This window comes from Sturnira hondurensis, unplaced genomic scaffold (assembly GCF_014824575.4).
Source record: "Sturnira hondurensis isolate 20B ecotype Veracruz unplaced genomic scaffold, ASM1482457v3 Scaffold0023357, whole genome shotgun sequence".
Lineage (NCBI taxonomy): Eukaryota > Metazoa > Chordata > Mammalia > Chiroptera > Phyllostomidae > Sturnira > Sturnira hondurensis.
This window is the reverse complement of record NW_028095988.1, coordinates 3,814,252-3,836,961: the sequence shown is the minus strand read 5'-3', so window position 1 is coordinate 3,836,961 and position 22,710 is coordinate 3,814,252. Positions and strand designations below refer to the sequence as shown.

General features: G+C 35.2%; 1 protein-coding gene across 6 annotated transcripts in view; it reads right to left on the bottom strand.

Moving 5' to 3' along the window:
* Positions 1-22,710, bottom strand: part of HECTD1 (HECT domain E3 ubiquitin protein ligase 1) — a 96,093-nt gene that overhangs the window by 29,341 nt on the left and 44,042 nt on the right. For all 6 annotated transcript variants that reach the window (XM_037037535.1, XM_037037537.1, XM_037037538.1 and 3 more), the window contains exons 11-22: positions 16,507-16,645; positions 16,159-16,329; positions 11,120-11,342; positions 10,340-10,603; positions 10,163-10,239; positions 8,638-8,772; positions 7,822-7,968; positions 6,215-6,309; positions 4,610-4,715; positions 1,878-2,012; positions 1,166-1,305; positions 574-897 (exon numbers count right to left, since the gene is read on the bottom strand). In XM_037037535.1, the coding sequence (XP_036893430.1) occupies positions 574-897; positions 1,166-1,305; positions 1,878-2,012; positions 4,610-4,715; positions 6,215-6,309; positions 7,822-7,968; positions 8,638-8,772; positions 10,163-10,239; positions 10,340-10,603; positions 11,120-11,342; positions 16,159-16,329; positions 16,507-16,645 (1,956 nt within the window). The remainder of the gene's footprint in view (positions 1-573; positions 898-1,165; positions 1,306-1,877; positions 2,013-4,609; positions 4,716-6,214; positions 6,310-7,821; positions 7,969-8,637; positions 8,773-10,162; positions 10,240-10,339; positions 10,604-11,119; positions 11,343-16,158; positions 16,330-16,506; positions 16,646-22,710) is intronic.

The window sequence follows — 22,710 nt, the reverse complement described above, 5'->3', positions numbered from 1 at the left end:
CAATAACCAGCAATAAGCCACTGTTAATTTGTTGAACACTCATAATTATTATGTGAGTATATGAAGAGCTTAGTAAAGAGCCATTTCCAGCTCTAACCAGTGCAGCTCAGTTTGTTGGGTGTTATCCCCCAAAATGAAAGATCACCGGTTCAATTTCTGGTCAGGGCGCATGCCTGGGTTGCTGGTTCATCCCCATTCGGGGCATGTACTAGAGACAAATGATCAATGTTCTGCTCCCTTTCTCCTTCCCCTCCTCTCTAAAAAATAAATTATTTTTTAAAAAGCTTTTTAGTTTTTATTAGTGTGCTACATACATATACATATTGCATCATTTTCTTTTTAAATCAACATGCTCAGCTTTCTACTGTTTTAGTGTAAAGCTTTTGACACAAAGTTTTGGTAAAGTCAGCTTTTCAAGTTTTATAATTCCTAAATTGTACTATCAAGTGATGCTTTTACAAAGAAAACCTTGCTTCAATATCTCACAAAGAAGAGAGCTCTAAGCATATACAATTAAAAAATAAACATAGCTCTTTACTGAGTTTTCCAATTCACAAAGATGCCTCAACTAACCCTGGTTCATTGAGACTGCAGTCATCGACATGGGTATAAAAAGAAGTCCAGTTCTGTCCATCTTTGGATACCTGGAAAACCCAGTTTCTCAGGGCAGACCTTCCATAACCACGAGCATGACGAAGCGTATATGCCGATGGTATCACCCAGAGACCCAGATCTATGGCAAACCAGGCATTTTTATCATCATTGCTATGACAATTTAAAGCTGAATTATCACGACTTAATATGTCTTCTAAGCGGCCATAAGGTAGATTTCTTCCCTCTGATGATGTTACTACTACAAGTCCATAAGCAGCTGGATTTACCCATTCATATGCAGTTCTACACAAAAATAAGAAAATACTAGTGGTTAACACTATTAAAATAACTGCATTTATTCATATTAGCTTTTTTCCACATAAAATTATATCAACTTTAAAAATTCTACAATTAACAATTTAAGATCTTTCTTCGTAAAAATTAATTTAGAGTCTTAAATTTAACCTATGAGACAAAATTCCTTTGACTACAGATACTCAAATTTTATTCTATTACCTAAAATTTTTTTCCAGATCAATGTTTTCACTCTACCTTAAATAGAATGACTTACTTGGCATTCGTCCCAATCCAGTAAATGATTCCATTTTCATCAAAATCATGCTGGTGCCGAAATATAAAATTTTGGCCTTCTCTTAATTTTCGAACAAAAACAAATGAAGATCGGTCAAAATCATACCACTGCTTTGCTACCTAAACCAAAGAAAATACAAAAGACACTTTAATAATGCTATTGTAAAACATACTACCCACTCTTTTCTTATCCCTTTAATGTGTGTGGAATATAATAAATACTAAGTAAACAATATTTAGGAAAATAAAAACAAAAATAGAAATTTTCACAACTGACATACCCCACCAATAATATCACGGAGTATTTCTTTAGTCTATATTTCAACAGCTACAATAATACAAAGTCTTGATTATATGATACAAAAACATTTTTCTCTTATCAGGTTTTATACATCTTAATAGCTACATAGTATTATTCAATTAATTAAAATACTCATCAGTTAGATATTCCTTTATTAATTAGCATTAAGATTTTGTTCACTCTCCAACACTGCAAATAATTTTAATAAACATCTTTATGAAGAAACCATTTATAATATATAAAGATTATTTTCTTAAAGTAAATTCCAAAGATGGAATTACTAGATCAAACTATATTAGCATAACTCTGGATGCATACTGCCCCAATTACTTTTCTAAAGGGTTAAACCACAGCAGAGATTGGTCATCCGCCATGCCTATGCAGAGCTCACCATTTTTAAGAGGTACTGTTCCAAAGATTCAACTGTGGCTAAGGGTTCCATCTTCAACATTCTGCCAGTCCTGTCTATCAACGCAGTTTCGCCAGGGGCACGCTCCAACCGAAATCTTAATCTTCTTGTAAGTATCTACACAGAAATGACCAAAATGCTTCAGAAAATACCTTGCATTTTCTTACAATTGTAAAAAAGGGGCTGTTACATGAACACAGTAATTCAAATTTATAAAGTATAACTATAAATAAAGGATCAATGCCTGTTTTCCATTAAATGTCTTTTTAAAAAGAAATAAAGGTCCTCTGAATAAGTGATACTGGCTTTTAAGAAACAAACAAGTTAACTATTTAAAATTTCTAAACGGCCCTGATGGGTGTTGCTAGGGGGTTGGGTGCTATCTCACAAAGCAAAAGGTCACTGGTTTGATTCCCTGTCAGGCCACAGGCCCAAGTTGTGAGTGGCGAGAGGCAACCAATCTCGACATCTCTCATGTCCCCTTCACATATTGATGTTTCTCTCCCTCTTTCCCTTCCCTTCTCTCTAAAAATAAATTTTTAATCTTTTAAAAAATTAAAACATAAAAATAATAAAATTTCTAAACAACTTCAAATATACTGGGTTAGCCAAAAAGTCCATTTAGTTTTTTCCATAAAATAAAAGACACATTTTTCATGAATAACTTTATTGACCTGGATATATGTTGTATATCAGCTCTCTCCTGCGCGTATCACACTGACTGTTCTCAATTAATGTCGCAGTTTGACTGCTGTCAACTTCAATGCTCCACCCAACCATGGAGCAGTGTCCAGTGAGAAGTCTCCTTCACAAACCCCTTTTGACATGTTCAGTCAGTCACAGCACATTCTCCATACACTACAGAAATCTTTTCTTTTGTATTTCAGTTGCATTTTTGCCTTTCTTGAAATAATAAAGCATAATATGCCAAATATGTTCCACCTTTTCTTCCACCTTCAATATTAGAATGGCCATACAAAAATTCACCAACTTCGATGTTCTTTTTAAATGCACATTCATTGATATGACAGCTGTCACAATACAATCTAACAAAATTGTTTTGCATGAAGTTAAAGACAACTAAGCACTACTAAAGCTATCTTAGGGAAAATAACAAATGAACTTTCGGGCCGACTCAATATTTACATGGTACAAAACACTTTGAAGAAGTATTACATCTCTAATTTAAAGCCTGTATTTTTCCAGTTAAATTATGAAAAGTACTAATTAGCTTGCTCCTTTAAAACTAGAATGCATTAAATAATCTACAGCCAATAAGCTTTTTAAAAAAATTTTACATAGAGGAAAAGGTAGAGAAGGAACCAGGGAGGGAGGAAAAGGGGGAGGAGGAAAGAGAGAAAAATACATCAATTTGTTGTCTCACGTATTTATGTATCCACTGCCTGGTGGATTTTTTCATGTGCCCTGACAGGGGATCAAACCCATAACCTTGATGTACTGGGACAACAATCTAACCCAGAGGTCCCCAGCCCTGGGCCTCCTACAGGTTCCAGTCCCTCCTGACCACCCCACAACCACCCCCCATGCCTGAGCTCTGCCTCCTGTTACCTCTACACCCCAGTCCTTAGAAAAACGGGTCCCTGGTACCAAAAAGGCTGGGGACCTCTGTTCTAACCAACTGAGCAACCTGACCAGGGTCCTAAACTTTTAAAAATACAAGATAGCTTCCAATTCAGTAAGTTTTAGTAAGCAACAAGTAGGAGACTAGCAGTGTGAGGTAGCTTCATTTTCATAGAAATCTCAACTAATTCCTCTCTATAATTCTGTCTGAAATGAAATAAAGCAGACCTCAACATCTTGTTTAATACAAACACAATGTGAAGTGCACTAACTAACTGCACTGTAACTTTCTAGACAAACAAACTCTCTGGTCTGGGAGTCTCATGGTTTCCACAACATCAGTGGGTTCTTGGAGGTATGGCAAGTTTTTACCTTGAGTAGGCACTGTTTTGTCAAATATAGATTCTCGGTCACTTATTAAAGGCAGTATTTAAAACAAAACTATCCCATGCAGTAGAATGTAGTATAGAATGGACTCATGCAAGATTGAAGGCCAAAGGACCTGCTGGGAAATACTTAAAGTAACCCATAGAAGACAAGATGAAGATATTAATAGTGAGAATATTTGTCTGTTCACACCTGGATGACAGTAGCTAACAAAAGAATAAGTAAATCGATGAATGCAAATGTCAACCAAATAACATTTAGGGAGAAACGGGCTTTTTATAAACACCTATGATAATGACAGATGTCTGAAAGGGTCAGTAGGAATAAGGAAGGCCATCGGGCTCTAACCAGTAACACAGAGAAAACAAGAAAACAATTAGGCTTACATATTTGACACACAGAGACAAAGGGAAATAACTCACAATTCTAGAACAAAAGGACCCTTTTTTCTACTTTTCCAAAGATCTTTTTCCACTTATGAGCTACCAAATATGATACATTATTCATGATAAGCATTTTACTAAAAATCTATAGCAATTTGATTAAACAAAATAACACTGAAATGCCAATATATTTGAGAGTCATTAAAAAGAACAATCCAGTGGCATTAGGGTTAAAGTCCTTAATGATTAAGCAGTATCGTCATTTAACATAACATGAAAGCTTTTGTTTATGTTTTTTAGAAAAGTTGAAGACTGCTCCTAACAGCATTCAGTGATAGTAATGACTACATTTTTCATGGTTACCTGGAGGTTGTATGTAGAACCTGGTGTATCATACAAATGGAGAGGTAGACGTTCAATAGATTCTAGTACAGCTATTAATTTTCGAATTAATGCAACTGCTGGTCGACTGTGAAAAGAAGAGTTTTTTAGATAATTTCATGCAAAAGTTCATACAGAAATGGCAATGACCAACCTCATATAGATCTCTACTTTCTTATGAGTGCAAAAAGAAGTTAATTGTGAATTACGCTACATCTGAGTAAGCTAAGATACTCTCATAACTCAGTTTTCTTAAGAATACTGCATTTTTTTGCCCTGGCTGGTATGACTCAGTGGATCAACTGCCAGACTGTGAACCAAAGGGTCACTGGTTGCCATTCCCAGGCAGGGCACATGCCTGGGTTCTGGGCCAGGCCCCCAGTAGGTGGTGTACGAGAGGCAACCACACATCAATGTTTCCCTCCCCTTCTTCCTCCCTTCCCCTCTGTCTAAAAATAAAATAAACAAAATCTTTTTAAAAATTGCATTTTTCTTGGAAAACTTATCCACTGCATTCAAAGTAGAAGTTTATTAGTTTTTCTAAAGTTTAAAAAATTTTATTGTATTTGACATATATAGAAGAATATATAAAACAAAAAAGTTTTGGAAATGATGGTATTTGTTGGCAAAACAACATTGATAAAATGTTTCTGGAAAACAATCTGACAATTTGTATCAAGAAACTTTAAAAGTCATCTACCACCTTTAACTCATTAACATCACTTAAAGGAATTTATGTAATAAGACGTATTCACTGAGACAAATATTTTTAATATTAAAATAATTTGCAAAGAGCTAAAAATTTCAATATAATAATGTTCACATTATTATACATCCACTAAGTGAAATATTCACTCATTTAAAATGGTATTTAAAATTAGTAAGTTTGAGCCCTAGCTGTTGTAGCTCAGTGGATTGAGCGCGGGCCTGCGAACCACACGATTGCGGTTCAATTCCCAGTCAGGGCACATGCCCGGGTTGCAGGCCAGTTCCCAGTTCCCAGCAGGGGACGCCCGAGAGGCAACCATACATTGATATTTCTCTCTCTCTCTCTCTCTCTCCTTCCCTTCCCCTCTAAGATAAATAAATACAATCTTTAAAAAAAAATTAGTAAGTTTGAATTTCAATTACTTTTAAAACTCACATTCAATAGTAAATAAAATAGTAAAATGAAACTTCATCAACCCATCACCAAGCTTCAACTATTATCTACTAATAACCAATCAATTTCTATCTACGTCCCCTCCCATTTCTCTCCTTCCCATATAATCTGAGGAAAATGCCAGAGAACATATTGTTTTGTCTAGAAATATTTTGAGTATGTATTTCTACAAAAGAATAATTCTTAAAATATAAAATTCATATCATTATCACACCTAAAAAGTAAAGAACAATACTTAATATCATCAAATATTTAATCAGTGTTCAGAGTTCCAGTTGTAACTTAAATTTGCTTTAAAAATCTTTCATCTTTATTGAATAAATTTCCTATTTTGTGTATAAACACTATTAGATTGTATTTTAAAGTAAATATATCGCAAACACCGTAAATGCCAAATTTCTTTTAAAAGAAGTGTGAAGATTTACCTTTCATCATCTTCATTTTCACTAAACGCTGTTTTAAAAACATTTATTCTTTCTACCAGTTGACTACAATCTTGTTTCACATCTAAATCCATGCTCTAAAGAAAACAAAAAGGAGAAAGTACAAAACAAGTTTTAAGGTTGTTACTAAAATTATCAAAAACATATACAACCAAGATGAATATTAATATTTATAAATAATCATTAGAATCTAATTGAAATCATTATTTTCTTTCCAGTAAAATTCGTTGTAGCCCTGGGTGGTATGGATCAGTGGTTTGAGTGCCAGCCTGAAAACCGAAAGGCGGCTGGTTCAATTCTTGGTCAGGGGGCAGGCCTCGGTTGTGGTCCAGGTCCCTAGTTCAGGGCATGAAAGAGGCAACTGATTGAAGTACCTCTCACACATGAATGTTTCTCTCCCTCTCATTCTCCCTCCCTTCCCCTCTCTCTAAAAATAAATGAATACAATCTTTTAAAAAACAAATAAAATAAAATAAAATTCTTCTTACTATGCAACTACTAGACCATGCCTAACAAATACATGGATTTTTTCTTCATTCTTCAATGTTATAATGGAGGAGCAATTACACTGTTAAATCAGTTTGTCTCAAAGCATATGCAAGGTGATTTCAGATTTTTTTTAAATGTTTTATTTATTTATTTTTAGAGGGGAAGGGAAGGAGAGAGGAAGAGAGACATCAATGTATGGTTGCTTCTTGTGCATCCCCTGCTGGGAATTGTCCTGCAACCCAGGCATGTGCCCTGACTGGGAATCGAACCGCGATCATCCAGTTCACAGGCCTGTGCTCAATCCACTGAGCTACACCAGCCAGGGTGATTTCAGATTATTTATGATGGATATTTTACATTTTAATATTGCTATTTATTTTAATTACTATTAGAAAAAACTGCTTTTATAAAAACAATGACTTCATAGACATTACTAAGTGACATTAGGTAATGTATCAATATAACATTAATAAGTGGAAATGAATGCAAATGATAAAATTAATAGATATGAGACTGACTGAAGTTAAAGTAAATCTTTAGTGTATCACCACATACAATGATTAAGATCAAGTAATTTAGCGGGCTGGCGTTAGCTCAGCGGACACTTTGATTCACAAGATCAAGTAATTTAAATGGCCAAGAGAACTAAAATAAAGACAAAACTTTCACTTTCCACAATTTTCTTATAATTGTTACAATAATATACATGATGTTCCATTAAAATAACGGAAAAATTTTATCACAATAACTTTAGGTATTTAAGAAGGTCTTAAGACTAACTCTATTTTTTAGAAGGAAATTAGAGCAGAGGGTTAAATCTTAGGCTAAAGTAAGTATTTTATTCAACAAAATCTTAAATAATAGGATAACACAAACATTTAAATAAACTCAACTATTTAGTTCAATTGAAAACTGAAATTTGAAATTTCAAATTAAAAATACAACTTAAAGTAGAGGCTGGAAAATTATAAATACTAGTATTTATTACTCAGCTTTTAATATTTCTTGTCAAAACAAAGTAAGTATCAGTCTGCCAAAAGGGTAACTACAAATGATTTTTAAAACTATATACTTCATTCTGTACTATTTCATAAACTTACATTGTTTAAAACAGTAAGAAGTGCTTGCACCAAGCCGCTACTGCACATTTCATATGGTGAGATTGTGTTTTCATCCTTCAAAAGTACAATTAGATTTTCTAAAGCTGTCTTCATTAAATCTCTCCAAGTGTTTTCACTCTCAATACACTAAAAGAAAACACAATTTTAATAAAGACAATAAAAAATAAAAGGACTTTATACTTATCAAATCATCAATTACCATGCAAATAAACTAGATATTAAATAAAATTACGAAGTTCAAATTATTAATGCAAATTTTCTCTAACCAGAACCAGCAAACTTTTTTGGAAAGGGCTGCTAGCAAATACTGTAGCCTTTATAGGCTACGTGTTCTACAACAACTCAGCTCCTGTGGCCACCAAAGCAGTCAGACAATACAGGGGTGGGCAAGACCTGGTTTAGAGTTGTTGAGTACACAAAAGACAATTTATTCTCGTATTATTAACTATCAATTATTGTATTTATTTGTATTACAGTTGTAAACCTACCTTTACCCACCCTGTATATAAACAAATAAGCATAGTGTGAGCAATAAAACTACTTATGGATACTGAGATTATATTCTTACATTTAATTTTCATGTACCATGATCATTATTCTTACTTTTGTTTTCAACCATTTAAAAATACAAAAATCATCCTAACCTCACAAAGTCATACAAAAATAGGTGATAGAACAAATTTAGCTCATGGGTATAATCTGCTTATCCCTAATCAAAATCCATAATACAAAGAATAAAGGGGAAAAAACTAAACCAAGATCATTGCATGTCATAAAATCCAGAGGCTAACATACTTGTCTATTTGTATGAAGTTCCCAAGATGACTCTAACTGAGTTGCTATGTTTCTCAATGTTACCACAACTCCACGAGGCATGCTTTCAACAGCTTTAAAGTGATCGTCATATAAATCACGAGCCATTGTTCGTACCTATCAAAATTAAAGTAACAAATGTAAATTTTCACTACAATTAATAATTTTACCAAATACACATACACATACTTGCAACTTTTATAATTAAGATGTTTGGCCCTGGCTGGTGTGGCTCAGTGGATTGAGTGCGGGCCTGCAAACCACACGATCAAGGTTCGATTCCCAATCAGGGCACATGCCTGGGTTGCAGGCCAGTTCCCAGCAGGGGACTCACAAGAGGCAACCATACAATGATACTTCACTCCTTCCCTTCCTCTCTAAAGATAAATAAATAAAATGTTTTTTTTTAAAGAAAAAGATGTTTGTGCCATTAACAACTTCCAAAAAATGGTGTAACTTCTATTCATATATGTCAACAGGTTCTAAAGATTGAAAAACTACTCTAGATTTTAGCAGTGCCAAAGAAAAACACCACAAACATCTCATCATTTTAATTATTCAAACTTTGTATTCATATACCAAAATGGAACTTACTTCATTTAAAGCAAATTTAATAACCTGTAAAAAAATTGTGTCTGTTTTATTTTAAGATTCTATTTATTTATCTTTAGAGAGAGGGGAAGAAAGGGAAAAAGAGAGGGAGAGAAACATCAGTTACCTCTCATATGGCCCCAAGTGGGGACCTGGCATGGGGCCTGGCTGAGAATTGAACAGGTAACCTTTTGGTTTATAGGCTAGTGTTCAATCCACTGAGCCACACCAGCCAGGGCACCTCAGGTTTTTTACCTACAGATCCAACCATGTGCAGATGGAATACAGTACTTTCAATGCACGGTTGGGAATCTGCTGATTCCAGTGCCTAACTGTATGCATTGTTCTACTCCATACCATGTAAGTGACTTGAGCACTCTAGGTCCTAAAACCAATCCCCCACGGATACAAAGGGACAACTGAGTTTTGAGGGAGTCAGAAGTTACATGCAGACTGCCCTCACTGATGTGGCTCAGTAGGTTAGGCATCATCCTGTAATCAAAACGTCGCTGGTTCAATTTCCAGTCAGGGCACATGTCTGGGTTGCCCCAGTTGGTAACCAGTCACATATCAATGTTTCTCTCCCTCTCTTTCTCTCTCCCTCCCCCTATAAAAATAAATATTTTTTTAAAAAGTTGTGTACAAATCTTTGACTACACAAGGGGCCAGCGTCCAATCCCCCTTGTTGTTCAATAGACTACTGTAGAAAAACTGTAAGTACGGAAATTGTATTTACACTGTGATAAATGTATATACATTGTGGAAAATAAAACAATGAGCACGGGGAAAAAAAACTAAAGCTATGTTAGATTAGGGCAACTTTGTTATATGGCTCAGTTTTTTAAATGCTTAGAATCTATCATGTAAACATACAGTATAAGAGTTTAAAAACACCCAGCATAACCCAAAACTTTACCTTTTGCTTTGTTTTTTCTAACTTAGATTTCAGTTTTCTGCCTCTTTTGCCAGTCCAGCCAGTCACAAATTCTGAACCTTATTTTTTAAAAAAAGGACATTTCAGAAGACACTTATTATTGCAATTTAATACATTCATTTATTATTATCTGCTAAACTTACATACCTACATACTTACCCAGAGATGTTTCTGCAGTAAATGAATGTTTGGTTCCTCTATTAGATTCAAATACAAAGCCGGGTAAATCTTCTTTCAGTATTGTTGCTTGCTGACCATCTGAGTTGTGAATTGCAATTTCTCCTTCTTTCAAACATGTTAGTGACCAATTCCCTACAGTGAGTTTAGTGGGTCCTGGTGCTGAGAGTATAGGTTGACTTGAAGTAGATGGCTTTACTTGGCCTCTAGCCCTTTGTAACTTCTCTAAGAATTCACTTCTGCTTTCTATAAAGACAAAAATGATTGCTTTAAAATCTCACTCTTTTCGAATATTCCTTTTTTCTTTTTTATCAACAAAAACTACCTATTGGAATGTCAATTTTACTTTAAGAACTTAATTAGCAGAGTTTGTTTCTTTGGTATATCCTAACTGGTTTGATAAATTTAGGTTCAGGCATAAAAGCAAACCCTACAGCCACAAGTTTTTAAGGTATGAGGCTTTTGGGAAGAGTTATACCTTGAGACAACATCACATAAGTATAATTCATCACTATAAGACAAAGGCAGCTTTAACTAAAAGACTGTAGAGATGAAAGTAGATATAGTACTACCTCTTCTTATACAATCAAAAGGCGTTTATGAAATGCTTTCATGATACAACTTGTTTCTGCTGATATTAAAGAAGCTAGTTCTATTATCACAAGGATATGCTACTTCTATGACAATGACAGCAAAATATAAGCAGAAAAACCATCCAAATTATAGAAGCTAGTAAAACACTTTAACAGAAACAAATATTACCTGAGCTATCTGATCCACCTTCAGGACTACCACTTGAATACATGGTGGCAAGTTTTCCATCCAAGATAAATCGGAACCATCCATTACTGCCATTAGATAACTCCAAGGCTGCTGCATCACTCCATATGTACAAGCAATCCCTTCCCCTAATGATTGACCAGTCTCTCCAATGATAAGGTTTACCTTGCTGCAATTCTTTGGCATCTTCCTGAGGTTCATCTTCCTAAATGTAAAATTTTCAATAAAATGTGAAAAATAATTTCTATTCCAAATATTCATAAGTGTTTTTAAAACACAAACATGAATCAAATTTAGAATTTAAAATGCGAAAATAATATTCAGTTGCCTATAGTTTAATATATATTCTGATTCAACTAAATCTTATAAAGAAGTCCTAAAAATGTTAAGAAATTTATATAAGGAATGACTTATATTTCCCAGTGCAGTGGTTAAGACCAATGGATTAGGTCTTCCCCACCACTCTGGGCCTAATTGATTATTTGTAAAAAATATATGTTTAGACTAAGCAAATGGTATCTAAACCCAGCAGAATCACCAGAGAAGTTCCTAAGACTAAACTGTAGGGCTCCACCCTTAGCTAAGCAAATCAAATATACTGGGTTATTCCTATGATCATAAAAATCTTTTAATTAGAGCATTGTAACAAAAACTTGTAAATACTGTTTCCTAACCTGGTATCCTAAAACATTTTTATTTTGCTGACAACATTTAAATACTGAGAATATTCACCATAAACATATATAAATTTTATAGGTGTGCATGCATACATATATAGGTAAAGTACTTTTATACTTTATAAGATTCAAACTTTTAAAAAATAAATATTTTATGTGACTTTCCCCCTGAAGTAGCTTATAACACTAAGATGAGATTATAAAATACGGATTTCTCTAAATGTAAGTACTTATGCTCCAGGCCATGAAATATTAACAAGAACCAAGACTTGCACACCCATTGTAAACAGTAAAAGCTAGACACAATATATAAAAGTGTTTTCAAACACTGAATACCCCAGGACTGTGACTCCCTGGAAAATGGAAACAAACATGGTAATCTCCTTAGGTCCAGGCACAATTTTCTCGCTAAAGTCTTAAAAAAAGGGAACACAATATTCAACAATATGAGCTGACGAAATGGAGATCTGTGTTTGAAGAGACTAAGGCAAATGGAGCATGTGAAGACTAAGTTTAGGGTGAGGGAGTCAAGCAATGAAGACCTCCAGAAATCCACAAAGTGTCAACGTAAGTATCTAATGAGTAACAGACCACTCACATATAGGGTTGAGCAAAGTACAAGTGAAAAAGTGTAAGCTGAACAATTCCGAGAGAGCACACAAGTTGCTCAGATACTTGCATTCCCAAAAGCCAGAGTGGAAAATCCTTGTACGTTACTTGAAAAGTTCCCAAATTTGACAAATATTATAAGCTCACAGATAAAGAAAATGAAACAATCCTGAGCAGGAATGGATGCCCACATACGCACGTGCACACATACACACCTAACACAGCAAAGCATGTCACCCAAATTGCTAAAATAACTGATAAAGTCTTTTTAAAAGCCAGATGATGAAAAGGTTAAGTTACATACAACATAAAGGAAATGGGAATTATAGCAAACTTTTCTGTAGGGACTATGCATATCAGGTAACAATGGAGTATCTCTTAATGTTCTAGAAAATGATAACCCAAGAGTCCTTGGGCAACAAAAACACTCGAGTGTTTTAAGCCAAATTAAAATATTTTCATACCAAAAAAAATAGTCTAAGAGAACTTTATGGTATGCCCTTTTCTTTTCTAAACAATATATTTTGAAGAGGAAAAGTTTAATTGTACTGAAGTACAATTCATTGACTTCGGTTCTTTAGAGTATAACCTTTTAATGTCCTATTTAGGAATCTTTGTCAAGCTCAAGGTCACTAAGATTTTCTTCTTTTTCGTTATAAGTTTTACAATGTTATCCCATACATTTCAGTCTATGGTTTACTTCCTTTCTTTTCATAAAGATTGTATTTGTTTATTTTCAGAGAGAGGGGAAGGGAGGGAAGAAGAGAGGGAGAGAAACATCAATGTGTGGTTGCCTCTTGTGCACCCCCTACTTGAGACCTGGCCCACAACCCAGGCATATGCCCTGACTGGGAATGGCACCAGCGACCCTCTGGTTCACAGGCCCACGCTCAATCCACTGAGTCACATCAGCCAAGAGCTGATTTATTTTCTGTTAATGTTTGTATATAGTGTATATGATAAGGGTCAAGATTTCATTGCTTTGCATTTGCTATCCACTTCTGCAAGCATTTTTTAAATTTTTATTAAATTTATGCCCTGGCTGGTGTAGCTCAGTGGATTGAGTGCAGGCCTGCGAACCAAAGGATGGCAGTTCGATTCCCAGACAGGGCACATGCCTGGGTTGCAGGCCAGTTCCCAGCAGGGGACTCATGAGAGGCAACCATACATTGATATTTCTCTCCCTCTCTCCTTCCCTTCCCCTCTAAAGATAAATAAATAAAATCTTAAAAAATTTATTGGGGTTACACTGTTTAATAAAATTATAGATTTCAAGTGTACAATTCTATAATCCATCATCTATACATTGTGTTGTGTGTTCACCACTGTAAGTCAAGTCTACTTCCATCACATTTATCCCCCTTTACCCTCTTCTACCTTTACCACACCCTTTCCCTCTGGTAATCACCATACTATTGTCTGTGTCTGTTAATTTTTTGTCTTGTGGGGTTTTATTTTGCTTAATCCTTTCACCTTTTACACCCGGCCCCCATTCAAGCATTTTTAAAAAATAAATCATCCTTTCCTGATTGAACTGTCTTAAGCACTTTGGCTGAAAATAAATTGACCATATGCACAGGCACTGGCAAAAAAGTAGGTTTACAGTTGTATATAAAAACTTATTCTTGTATTATTATTTATTATTGAATTATTTTCCATATGAACACTTGTAAACCTTCTTTTTCCCACCCCTGAATGTGTCATTAATCTATCTTATACTACTACCACACTTTCTTGATTACAACAGCTTTGTAAGATTTGTTTTTTAAAAAATATATTTTGATTATACCATTACAGTTGTTCTATTCCCCCCTTCATTCCCCTCCACCCGCACACTCCCTCCCCCATCATTCTTCCCCCGCTTAGTATATAACCACGTGTCTCAAGTTCTTTAGATTCTATATTTCCCCCACTATTCTTGCCCTCGACTGGAGATCTTTTCTGCCCGGCCCTGCTCTGCTGCTGGCTCCACCCCTTTACCGTCCCGGTTGAATGGTTAGTTGTTGTCGGACTTCTGTATAATTCAATTTTCTGTTCTTTGGCTGTGTCTTTGTTCTCCAAACCTTTGTTGTATTCAAACTTGGTTGTGGGAGAAGGCACAGTGTTTCCACCTATGCCTCCATCTTGGCGGAAGTCCAGCTTTATAAGATTTGAAATCTGCTGATATATGTCCTTCAACTTGGATACTTTTCAAGGTAGCTTTGGCTACTCTAAGTCCCTTGCATTTCCATGTAAATGTTAGAATCTGCTTATTAACTTCTACAAAGACTGCTAGGATGTGTCACCTACTTCTTGAGTGCAAGAATTCCAGGGACATAAACCCCAACATCACCTTGTTTATTGTTTTGTTACATTTAGGAAACACAGACACACACATATTCTCCCTCTCTCACCCTCTCAGGATTCTATAGTTACAACCCATAAGCTAATATCCTCTCAAAAAGCTGGGTGGGTTGGGCATCATCCCACAAACTAAAAGATCACTGGTTCAATTCCCACTCAGGGTACATGCCCGGTGTTGTGGGCCATGTCCCTGGTTGGGGATGTGCACAAGGCAACTAACCACTGTTTCTCTAGCACATCAATACTTCTCTCCTTTTCTCCCTCTCCTACCCTATCTCTAAAAATTAATAAATGAAGTATTTAAAAAATATATCACTACCTGTCACAAATACAGTATAAGCATTCATTAAATATTAGGACTAAATCATTGTTTGGCGATCAATAAAGACAGATAAGGTATATTTTAGATTTATAATCTAAGGTAAGATAAGCAATGAATACTGAACCTAGTTGGTAAAGGTTTAACAAGGAACAAAACATTTATTTACATAGTCTCAAATTATCTCCCCACAAATTACTTAATTAATTACAAAAGAAAAAAAGAGTGACTTATAACAGAGAAACCTGGCAGAGGCCAACATAACCAAGAGATCCAAATTAATATCATCAGCAAGACGGCAGCAACAAGACATCATGGGCCACTGAGAAGGCACATACAGCAATGAGAAAGACATAACATCACCTCTTATAGTCTGCCTACTAAAAACCCGTAACTTGAATCTAATAGTGAAGAAACCTGGCACATATGCAAAGTGAGGCCATTATCCAAACTAAGTGGTCTCTCCTCCTCAGAAATGCCAAGGCTATGAAAGAAAAAGAAAAGCTGAGAATCTGTTGCAGGTTTTCAGGAACATGATTAACTACATGTAACTACGTTCTCCTGTATTGGATCCTAAACCAGAAAGAAAAAAAATGCTATTAAGGACAACAGCAAATTTGAATTATTATGTCTAGATTAGATACAATTTTATATAAATATTAAATTTCCTGATTTTGATTATATTATAATTATACTATAATAAGAGAATATCCCAGTCTTTTGGTGAAGTTTTTAGGTGTAAAGGGCACTATATGTCAGGCTTCTGTCAAATATTTTTTAAATGTACACACACACACACACACACCACACACAAATGTCTGAAAATGAGAAAGCAAATGGACAAAATGTCAAAAATTAGTGACTATAAATAGAAAATACTCTAATTCCTTATTTGCAACCTTTCTCTAAGTTTTTTACATATCAATAATATATTTTAAATTAACCAGATTTTTGAAAATATAGTACCATTCCATATTGCCATTATTTTGTCGCAAAACCCACTGCAACCTGGAACTACTAGATTTCCTCGAACAAACCTTACTCCTGATACCACTGCAATTAAGATCACTCACTTTTTCTGGTTTTGATTCCTCTTCATTCTCATCATCTGAGGAAGGACCAGCCAAAGTTGATACTTTGCTAATTACACCAAGTCTGGCTAACTGATCCAAGAAAATATCACCACCTTTATCTACTAGATCCCTTATGATCTGCAAAGCCAGCAAGTGGCCATCATCATCATCCTGGAGGAAAAAAAAATTAGAAAAAATTATAAAAGTAAGTTTAGTTGCCTGGAGTAGATAAATGCAATAATTTACACAGAAAAAAATAACTTGCTGAAATTCGGACAAAAGTTAAATCATTTTACCGACATTACCTAAAGGGAATCTATAGGAGCTTCAAAAAAGATAAAAACTCACCTCTTGATCAAGGACAGTTGCAGTGATTTCCACAAGTATTGTAGGCAAATTGTGACCAACATCAGAATCACAAACTTCTTTTAACAATGCTTCAGAGCAAAAATGAATCATTTTTCGAATCAGAGCAAGACTTGCTTTCCTTAAAAAGTAAAAGAATTTTGGGAACTCATAAGAAGCTAAAATAAAACAAAATGCAACTTATACATTAATGGAAACTAAAATACCCAGTATTAGGTTTTATAAGCTCTGTTAAAATGTACTCTTTTTTTTTATTTAACTTTTGTTCAAGTACAGTTTTCTTTCTTGTATTCCCAGCCCTGCACCCCCCCCAGTGCTCCCCACCCCCTCCCATCTCCGCCCCCCCATCTTAGTTATTTGTCCATGTGTCCTTCATACTTATTCATGTGAGTCCATCCCCTTTTACTCTGTGCTTCCCTCCCCTCTACCCTCTGGACCCTGTCAGCACATTCTATAAAAATGTACCCTTAATGAAATACAAAAAATTAAGACAATGCTAGCACTAGTTTATGCTCATTTTTTAGGTAATTTCATTTATTTCCTAATATTAATGTATTGAGCTCATCAAAACTAAAATTATTTTTATAATTTTTATAATTTTCTCTTATTATTTTTATAACTTGCTATTCTATTTTATACTTAACCAGCATGATGGTTAACATGCCATGTTAATTTCAAAAACTCAAGTAAAGGCCTTGCTGGTATAGCTCAGTGGACTGAGCACTGGCCTGCACCAAAGGGTCACTGGTTCATTTCCCAGTCAGAGCACATGCCTGGGTTGCAGGCCAGGCCCCCAGTTGGGAATGTACGAGAAGCAACCACAAACAGATGTTTTTCTCCCTCTCTTTTTCTCTCTCTTCCCCTCTCTCTAAAAACAAATAAATAGTCTTAAAAAAAACTCAAGTAAAAAGCAATGCAATTATTGCTAAGAAAATAAATGGTATAAATAGTAATTAACCTATAATTTCTTATAACCCAAAATACAAAGCTCTAACAATTTATACCACCAGATAATTTATATGAAAATCAAATTCTGAATTAAGCATTTTTGTCCTTTGTCAGATTTAAATGTGTTTTCATTACAACTATATTCTCACAGAAATAAGAGATCCTAGTAATCCCATGCCCCAAAATATCCCCACTATTAACAACTTGGTATGCCTCCTTCTATTTATTCACCATTTTGCTTAAGAACACAGAAGATACTAAGTCACACAAACTAACCTCAATTTTATAACAAGCAACCTGTTCTTTTAAAATAAACACATGCCCACATATTTAAATTATAGACTAAGAGGAGACTGGTCTATTACATAAAAGCCAATAATCTGTTTATTACATATTTTATAGTATGCCAGGCTCCAAAATGTAGATATTAATACCCTTGAGATGACTTCCACTGGAAGAACGTAGAAGCAAAAATCTCTATTGATGTCCAAGAGAGATATGTGATACAGCTGTATTTCTACAGCATTTGCTCTCTTATTTTATGGACTTCATAACTCTCTTTAGGGAGAGGTGGGTAAAGGGTTAGAGTGAGGGTGAGGGTTAGTCCTCACACTTAACAATGTGAATAGGTTCTATGACCTTAAGCAAAATGACATGTAATGGGCTAATTGGCATAAACAAGAGTGAAGTTTCCACAGCACCTCATCCACGTTACAGCTAAACAATGTTGAATAACTTTCTTCAAGGACCTGCTGCACAAGCATTCAGCTGTAAGATGAATAAGGTCTGAGGACTGATTGTAAAACATGACTGTACTGAGTAATTAAAATGTGCTGAGAAATGCTTTTTTCTTTTGCCTCTGTAACTTGTCTCCTGAATCCATTTCTTCTACATTCACTTCTACTTCTTGCTATTGGTGATCAAACTTTCTAAATAAATTCTCTCTTCTAAAAAAAATTTTTTTGTTGAGAACTCAAAATGTTCTCGCTCTCCCCGCAAAAAGGTAAATGTGTGGTAGTGCATTTGTAAATTAACTAGATGAGGGAATCCTTTCACAATGTATATGTATGTATATCAAGTCACCAAGATGTACATAACTTTAAATATCTCATAATTTTATATGTCAATATACCTTATTATAGCTGGAGAGACAAAAAGCTGTTAACAGCTTAAATTATCACTAGATACACATACTACAATATGGTTACTTTTTTTAAAAGTTTCTGAAATGTCTAATGTGTGAAAATGCCATTGAATTTTTTTTTATTTTCTTACTAGTAAGGGAATAGATTTTTCCATGTTAGTTTTTGCTACATTTCCTCTTGAGCACTGGGCCATGATGTCATTGGCTGATCTATTCAAATTGGCTCTTACAGTTTTACCAAAAATTTGTGTGTGCTCTTCGTATAACAGAGATAGTGTGTCCCTTGGTCACACTTTCATGCTTTCTAACAAATACCAATCTACTAGCATATTTATTTGGATTAAGAGTTTAAGTTTATGGCACTTTTATGGATGTGAATAATATTGTTTCTGATATATAGTTCTATGTTTTTTAGATAAAATAATTTTAAAATGACAAGACTAACATGAACAAGTTTTGAAAGTCATTCTATCAAGTTATGATAAAGATCTAAGGTTTTTAATTTTGTTTTCCTAAGGTTTTATTTTTTTACAGTTTAATCCAATTTAAATTTGTTCAGATATACAATGTAAAAGACTAAACTGACTTTTAAAAATCAAACCACAAAGCAGATATTCTCTTGTAGAATATCTCTCTGTAGAATTCATTTACTAAATAATCTTCCCTCTCAAATGAACTATGAAATTTCCATTATAATACATTTGCTACCTATAACTGGATCTTTTGGGGAGAGGATATTCTATTCCACTGATTTTATAAATTCTTGTACCATAAAGAATTACTGAAAGTTTACACTTGCTATTCAGATTTTTCTTCAATAATCTCAACTATTTATTCTTTTTATCCACACAAGTCTAACTTTCTTTCAAATTGTAATTTTTAAGAAAATTAATGGATCATCAGATTTTCACTGCTAAAAAATGAACTCAGTCTTTTCTCATTATTGATACTAATTCCACTGCATTTAATTACTCTTCAAAATTCAATGTAGCCATTCAAAAACAAAGTGGGAAGTCCTCAGTCTATCTTACAAAAGATGCATATTATTAACTCATTATGTTGTACACCTTAATACAAAGTTATATGCTGATTATTATCTGAATAAAACTGAGCGGGGAGTCTTACAGAAAATAACCAGGTTTTTACAAACTACTCCACCACTAAAACTGCTGTTCTCTGTTCAGAAGCCCCGTGAATCTGTTGTCTGCCTTTTGTGTCCTGCAGACATTGAGCATAAGCCAGTATTGATATATAACAGCTGAAGTTTATATATACACACACACACACTCCTTTAACTGCCCAATCAGAGTACATTTGCTCTTCTGATCAAATTTCAAACTGAAATAGTGAAATATTATGTTTTAAGATATTCCCTTTTAATTTTAATATTGCTGAAAGACTGCTAGCACTTTAAGGTCACCTCATGGAACTGGTATTTAAGGCACTTCAATCCTACTAAATTATATGTTCTAATGATCCCCTAAACTTAAAATGACCAAACATCAAATTCTCAATCATTCAGCCAAAAATGTGTCAGTTATCCTTCACTGCTTGCTTTCCTTCATCCTCATACCCCGCCCCCCACCATTATCGATCCCTAAACAACCTATATCCCAGCCTCTTGACTTTTTCTCTACAACACCAGTACCCTGACAAATGTCTGAAGTTCATACTACAGTGAACCCTTCAATTGTCTGTTTTTCTACTTATCTCCTCTAGTCCTTTTCTCCACCAGGCTGCCAAAATGATCTTTAAAAGTCACAAATCTGACTTTTAAGTGATCCTTCTGTAACTGTGGTATAAAGTCCACACTCATTATCATGGCCCACAAAGGCCTCCATAGGTCATAAAGACTCATGTCTACCTTTTTAATATTTACTGAGCTATCCAAACATATCCCACACTCTATTAATATCAATTTGCAACTGCTAATAAAATACACACATTCAAGCATTCACTGAATATCTATACAAGGTCTGTCCAGAAGATATCCAGCCATGTAATATGAAAAATAGAGACATTTATTGAAGAAGATACAAGAAACAATGTACATAGGACAATGATACCTCAGTTCCCTTCACAGTAGGCACCTTGGGATATCACAGTTCTCCCAATCACCGTCAGCTGCCCTGTAGTACTTTCCTGAGTATCACTGATAGTCTGAAATCTCTTCCCTTTCAAAAGCGATTTTAGTTTGGGGATAAACCAGGAGTCACAGGGCACCAAATCTAGGCAGTAGGGGGGGCCTGAGTCACCTGATGTGACTTGATGTTTCACCAAAAAACTCTTCATGAGGCATGATGCATGAGTAGGCACATTGTCCTGATGAAGCTACCAATCACCAGTTGCCTATAACTGCAGCCTTCTGCATCATCCCAACAGCTTCCATAGAGGAATGTTCAAGCTTAGTGCAAAGCTGGATGCAGATCGTTGTTCTATTCAGTCATTTTGAAAGCGACATCCACACAGTACACGTGCTCCCTCGATGACATCTACCGCCCCCACTGACTAGCATAGTAAAGGCATCATTGTTTACACATGTGTATTCCAATCCATTCTCCTTGGCTGCCAGGTTACATCGATGTCACGCAAACTGTTCTTCTTATATTAACAATGGCTGAACTTTTTCCGGACAGACCTCATATATCACCCCTATCCTAAGCCTCCTTGTCTTTGTATGAATACAGCAGTACATAATGCCAGCTCTCACAGAATTTACTGTAGAGGACAATGAAGCAAACAAAAACACTTAAAAAGCAAGACTTCAGAGATTGCAAGCTCTGTAGACACAGTTAAACAGCCCTGACTGGTGTGGCTCAGTGTCATCCCACAAACTGAAAGACTGCTGGTTCAATTCCTGGCCAAGGCACAAGCATGAGTTGCAGACTGGGTTTTCCCAGTTAGGAGCATGCGAGAGGCAATAGATAGATGTTTCTCTCACACACTAATGTTTCTCTCCCTTTTTCTTCTTCCCTCCTTCCCTTTCAATAAAACATTTTCAAAAAACACTAAAACATTACAATTGATGTCAAAGGTGTCCTAGAGGTAAATTTAGGTGGACATGTCAGTAGATGTAACATTTCAACTGAGAAGTAAATGACATGAAGCAAGCAACCATTCAAAAGACTGGGGAATAGCAAGTCCTCAGCAAAGAAAAATAAGTGCAAAAGCCCTAAGGAAAAGTGGAGTATTCCAAAAATAGAAAGAATGTTAGAATAGTATAGAGTTATACTAGGGTTATAGAGTATACCAAATAAGGTCAGAGAGGTGGGTGAGATTTATGTAAGACCTAGCAAGCCTGAGAGCTAAGGAGTTAGGTTTTAGTCAAAGCCATTTGGAAGCTACTAAAAGGTTAAAATCAGAAAGTGATTACATAATTTGGATTTTAAAAATAATTCAGCCCTATATGTAGGAACAAATTTGCCCCTATATGGAAAGGGGCAAAAGGGAAAAAAGAGAAGAAAAGACCAGAGTAGTCAAACTACAGACTATGATACTTTGGGCCAGGGTATTTAACAGATAGATAGAAATGGCAGGCTCTAAACAGACACACCATAGAGAGAGTACCACCAGGAACTGCACCAGGATGGACTGACTCATACCTCCATGCCTTTGCACAGACTGGTGCCCAATGATGCTTCAAAATCCGTCTACGTAGAAAACTCCCAAGTAACCCTTAAAATCCAATTTAAATCTAACTCTGCATAACCTCTCCAACTTATCCAGCTCAATTAGTTATTAAATAACTTACATTTCCTGGGAACTCTTATTATATGTCTAATCTATCAATTACCACTCTATTATTGCTCATCTTTCTTACTAACCTGTAAGGTTAGCTTTCTTACCCTTACCTGTAAGGGTACAGTAAGCAAGAGCCAAGTCTCATTTCTTTGAGCAACTCCTCCAAAAACCAACTCACACTGACTCTACCAAAAAGCCTCCACAAGGACGGGGAAAGAAGAGGAAGGGTCTAGTCAAGGAACATGTATAAAGGACCCATGGACATGGACAATGGGGTGGGGACTGACTGTGGGAGCTGAGGGGCCAGGAGCATGAGGGGAGAGCTATGGGGGAAAAATGGGAATAACTGTAAT